This window comes from Vigna umbellata, chromosome 1 (genome assembly GCF_029865625.1).
Source record: "Vigna umbellata cultivar VRB3 chromosome 1, Vumbellata_1.0, whole genome shotgun sequence".
NCBI lineage: Eukaryota > Viridiplantae > Streptophyta > Magnoliopsida > Fabales > Fabaceae > Vigna > Vigna umbellata.
Window position 1 is genome coordinate 34,274,109 of NC_142165.1, and position 5,260 is coordinate 34,279,368.

The 5,260-nt window shown below is 34.1% G+C and overlaps 1 protein-coding gene across 1 annotated transcript; it reads left to right on the plus strand.

The window, feature by feature from the left end:
* Positions 1–1,422: 1,422 nt before the first annotated feature.
* LOC124830448 (serine carboxypeptidase 24-like) lies at positions 1,423–4,254 on the plus strand. The gene is made up of 6 exons (XM_047304159.2): positions 1,423–1,459; positions 1,559–1,651; positions 1,728–1,810; positions 1,910–2,301; positions 2,436–2,571; positions 4,021–4,254. Exons 2-6 carry the CDS (start codon positions 1,591–1,593, stop codon positions 4,252–4,254), a joined length of 906 nt encoding a protein of 301 aa, XP_047160115.2. The 5' UTR covers positions 1,423–1,459; positions 1,559–1,590.
* The last annotated feature ends 1,006 nt before the right edge of the window (positions 4,255–5,260 follow it).

A 5,260-nucleotide genomic window follows, 5' to 3' on the forward strand; every position in this document is an offset into this window, starting at 1 on the left:
CAAAACAACAATTTTAAGTCGACTTCATTATGGGGTGAGTCGATTAAAACTCGTGGCTTTGCACAAACCCTTTTCAAAGTGTGTTGTGAGGATTTTGAAAGTGAAAGTTTTTCAAAACTTTGTTTAACTGTGTTGAATAGTCGATTACATGCAACCTGCATTCGACTAAGTCGTTACAGTTTTGAAATTCTATTAATGCTTGAATTAAATGTTACAATGACTATATTTCTAAATAGGTTTAATACCTCTTTTGGTCCCTCGAAAGGGGCCAAATGTTCAATTGTGTCCTACGTTTTTTTAGAAGTTCAATGTGGTCCCAACTTTTGTAAAAAGTGTGCAATTAAATCCTTTTTGGTAACGGCGTTAATTTTTTAACGGGCCAGCTGACAGGGTGGACTGAAGTTTGCTACGTGGCTGTGTGAGGGTAATATGTGGCTGTGTGAGGGTAATACGTGGCTGTGAGAGGGTAAACGTGTATATTACTGTGGTTAAGAAATCAGAGGTTAGGGTTTGAGTTGCAGAGAAATTGGTCTTTGAGATACGAATGGCTTCTTCCGAAGGGTGTTCGTCGTATTCGAAAAGTTGGGGCAAAGGATCTTCTCGGTGGTCCCATGGTTGTGGTGTGAGAGGAGGTGTGATAATCCCTACTTGTTATTGTGGTGATGTTGCTGTAACTAAAGTGGCGAGAACTACGAACAATGCTGGGAGAAATTTTTGGGGTTGACCCATGTGTGACCTCGTGATCTAATTCTGTCTGTATCTTTTTTGTGCCATTTCTGACATATATTTTTGGAAGAACCTATTCCATACTTTACCCAAGAAAAAACAAAACCTTTTTGTTCCCTCTTTGTATTTTAGGTAGAAAACCAAACAGAAACAACAGCAACTCAACGCACAGTGAACTCTAACCTTTCCAGAATTTAATTGGAGTTCAGGATAAAGTTTACCTCAATTAATTCATGAATTATTATTATGGCATTAAATTCATTATTTTTTTAATAATTAATTTAATCACGTGTAGGATTATCTCCGATTACTTAAAACAGTAAAAGTATTTATACAAACACTATATAAAAATATATTCATGTTTCACATTTTAATTCATTTTATATTATAAATAAACCCTTATAGCTAGTATAAATTAAACTAAACTTTTTTAATGGAACAGAGGTAATGGCCATTGAATCAACTCTCATTATTAGTAAACTGGGTCACTTCACTACATAGGATTTGTAATTCACATCGTTTACAAATGTAGCACATGTTTTTATTAAGATTTCTCTTTTCATCCATGCTACCACCTTTCAGAATGACGATATATAATGAAAACACAATTTTCTTTCTTTTTTCAAATTGGTTTTCAGAAGCAAATATTCTTTTTCTCGAATCGCCTGCTGGTGTTGGCTTCTCATACACAAATACCAGCTCTGATCTAAAACTTCAGGGGACAAAAGAACAGGTATAAGTAAATCTGAAGTGCTGTTGAATTTAAGGGGGTTTGTCACCATTTTCATAACCACTGTTATTCTATCCTAAGAATTTCAAATTTGTAACACAGCTCAGGATGCACTGATTTTCCTAATCAGATGGATGTCAAGGTTTCCACAGTATAAATATAGGGAGTTTTACATTGCTGGGGAGAGCTATGCAGGTACTTGAACTAGCAACTTTAAATTAATGTCTGAAAATCTTGATCTGACATTTGGTGTTAATATTTTATGCTTTAGGGCACTACGTCCCCCAGTTGGCTAAGAAAATCCATGACTATAATAAAAAGAATCCCCAAATTATTAATCTCAAAGGGTTCATCGTAAGTCAATTCTTTTTCACTCAATATATATGCTAAGGATCAAAATTACATCTTTCGTTTAGTAATACAATGCACTTTGCTTGTGATATGAAACTGTAGGTGGGAAATGCTGTGACTGATAGCTACAATGATGGGATTGGAACCATCACATATTGGTGGAGCCATTCTGTGATATCCGATCAGTCCTACAAATCCATCCTCAAGTACTGCAATTTCACTTCAGAAGAAACATCTAAAAAATGTGATGATGCTTATAGTTATGCAGTTAACTATGAATTTGGAAAAATAGATCAGTACAGCATCTATACCCCAACGTGCCCAACATCACAGAACAATACTGTCAAACACATACGATTCAAGAATCTTCATATGATTTCAGGATATGATCCGTGCACTGAAAATTATGCAGAGAAATACTATAACCTTTCGGAAGTGCAGAAAGCAATGCATGCAAATGTTACCGACATTCCTTACAAATGGACTGCTTGCAGGTATGGTTTTTTTACTAAGTTTTACTGTTATAGCAGAAACTAAATATTTTGCTTTTAATAAATTGAAATAAAAACTCAGTTCATCTAATTGTATGAATTTACAAGTTTCAATATGCCTTTGGTTTGTTGCACAGTGAAGTGCTCCTAAAGAATTGGAAGGATTCTGAAATTTCTGTGCTGCCTATATACAAAGAGTTAACTGCTGCAGGATTGAAAATATGGGTATTCAGGTACGGTTTTAAATCGTTTCTTTACAATATGGGTATTCAGGTACGGTTTTAAATCATATGTATATGCTTCAATATTGACTTCTTTAATTTTCAGCATCTCTCTCAACCACTGAGAAGATCCTTTGCCCCAACTTTTCGAACACGACGGACACCCTTCGGAAGAAGCCATTCGTATCTCAAAGACCAATTTCTCTGCAACTCAAACCCTAACCTTTGATTTCTTAACCACAGTAATATACACATGTTTACCCTCTCACAGCCACGTATTACCCTCACATAGCCACCTATTACCCTCACACAGCCACGTAGCAAACTTCAGTCCACCCTGTCAGCTGGCCCGTTAAAAAATTAACGCTGTTACCAAAAAGGATTTAATTGCACACTTTCTACAAAAGTTGGGACCACATTGAACTTCTAAAAAAGCGTAGGACACAATTGAACATTTGGCCCCTTTCGAGGGACCAAAAGAGGTATTAAACCTTCTAAATATGTTGACCAAGCATTACATGTGATTCGATTACATTAATTGTACATTCAATTAACTGCATTGATGATGCTAGCTGCTATAAAAGAATTGTTATATTTGGCTGCATTAGTAGCTAAGTCGATTAAAATGCGTCTGAATTGTGAAAATTTATAAATTGACGCGAACTTGATTTCTGTAAGAACTTTTGTGAATCTAATAGTTTGCGATATTTTATGCTGAAAGTGCATTCTTACAGAAAGAGAGAAAGAGCTCCAAGAAACAAGAAGTGACCATGGTGATCATCTACTTGTGGATGATTGAAGAGCAAGTTAACTACACGTACAAAGGCTGATCATATCTGCACATTGGGGGTAACTGAGAAATCAGAGGCTACAATCTTGTGAAGATTGGATTGAGGTTCCCTGTTGTGATTACAGGAAGAAGAGCGTGTTGCGTTCTTGACTTTAAGGGTGGCTCAAAGGCTTTTGACTGCAACATAGGGGATTGTTGTTGCTAGTCTATTTGTATATGCCTATATTTTGATTAGAGGGTTAGAGAGGTGTTTTATAATTTTGACTTGAGGTCGCTATAAAAACCTTGTTGTGAAAACCTTGATCATTATAGTGCATTGGCTTCCTGTGGTTGGAAGGACACTGGATGTAGGCTTGGCCCAACCGGTATAAAAACTCAGCGTTTGATCTTTCTATCCCTACACTCTTTTATTCAGTCGACTTCATACTGTACTAAATCGATTTAATTTCCGCTACATAAACAAATCTTTTTCCTTGCGTTTCAAGAAAGCTTTTAAAGGCATCTACTTTGCGAAAAAGAATTAAAGAAAACATTGTTTTTACATTTCACCAATTCAGCTCCTTCTTGGTGTGAGAAATTAAGCCATTCTATTTTCAACAATTGGCACCAAAGCTGGTTTTCGTAATATATTTGAAAAACAAGTCGATTATATTTTTCCTTAAATCGACTGATCCTGAAAAATGGCTTTTAATTTTTAAACCTTTCGTGAAGGTGCATCCACAAATAGACCACCACTATTTGCTGGAGAAATCTATGCTTTCTGGAAAATTAAGATGCAAATTTCTTAAATCCATGGATAAAGGAGTTTGGGATGCAACTTTAAATGGTCCATTTGAGCCAACTCATGTTGTTAATGGAAAAACTACTTTGAAAAACTTTTCTGAGTGGACTCAAGATGAGAACCGAAGAGCTCAATATGATATTAAGGTGATACGCTGTCGTTGAAGCTATCAAATTAGTACTACTTTTCAAGGCAACTTCAGTATTCCCAAGTAGTATTTAAGAAAGTAGATAGGGTTAACGTAACCCTGAGTCGTCTCCCAACGAACACGGAATTGCGTTCAAATATCTGACTCTTATGAATGTTATGCAATGCTTATGAATAAAAGTAATGGTTTAAGAATGTTTAAAGAATGAATAAGAAACTTAAAAACAATTATGATGAAATAGGCTAATTCCACTACTTTTCCAAGATAGATTCATTATTGGTTATTCATAGATAATTGTCCAATTGATTATTATTCAAGTTTCAAATTAATTAAAGTACATTCTTAATTAATTTGAGGGCGATCATGCATTTAACCAAAGTAAATTCTCAATCAAATGCAAAACCTTTCTAGATTATTCACAATAAATTCAACCAAAGTACACTCTCAATTAAATTTTATTGTGTTTAATCATGTCTATTCTTAAATCTCCTAACCAAATTAAAAGTTAATCAATTAAAGTAAATTCTCAATTGATTATAGTTGAAATTATTACTAATCAATCAAAGTACATTCTCAATTGATAGTAAAAACCATTTAATCATATGAAAGTTACTAAATTAAATCAAAGTAAATTCTCAATTAAACCTAGAAACCCTAGAACTCATATAATCAATATGCATGTAGATTCAAACATTATGATGCAAAAATCTTTACTTTTAACAAGATAGAGAGATGAAAGACATAGAGAAAGAACAACTTAAATCAATAATCAAAATAAACAATCGTATTACATCAATCTAACCTCAGAATCCATAATGGAATTACAACAGAATAACTCTAGATGCTTAGCTCTCGATGAATGGAGTTGAATACAAGATGAAAGAAAAGTGAGAGGAGTATGAGAGAATGATAATATGAAATGAATAGGCTTAATTGGGCTTTGACTCTGAATAGTTTGTTGATAAGATATTTTCTGTTGATATATTATATCTTTCAAATATTCATTAGATTAAATCAGTTTT

Bases quoted from the DNA above. Each gene is read 5' to 3' on its own strand.
- LOC124830448 (XM_047304159.2), top strand. From the start codon at position 1,591: ATGTCAAGGTTTCCACAGTATAAATATAGGGAGTTTTACATTGCTGGG. The intron at 1,811-1,909 runs GTAAGTCAATTC...ATGAAACTGTAG, and splicing joins TTAATCTCAAAGGGTTCATC to GTGGGAAATGCTGTGACTGA. The intron at 2,302-2,435 runs GTATGGTTTTTT...TTTGTTGCACAG, and splicing joins TACAAATGGACTGCTTGCAG to TGAAGTGCTCCTAAAGAATT.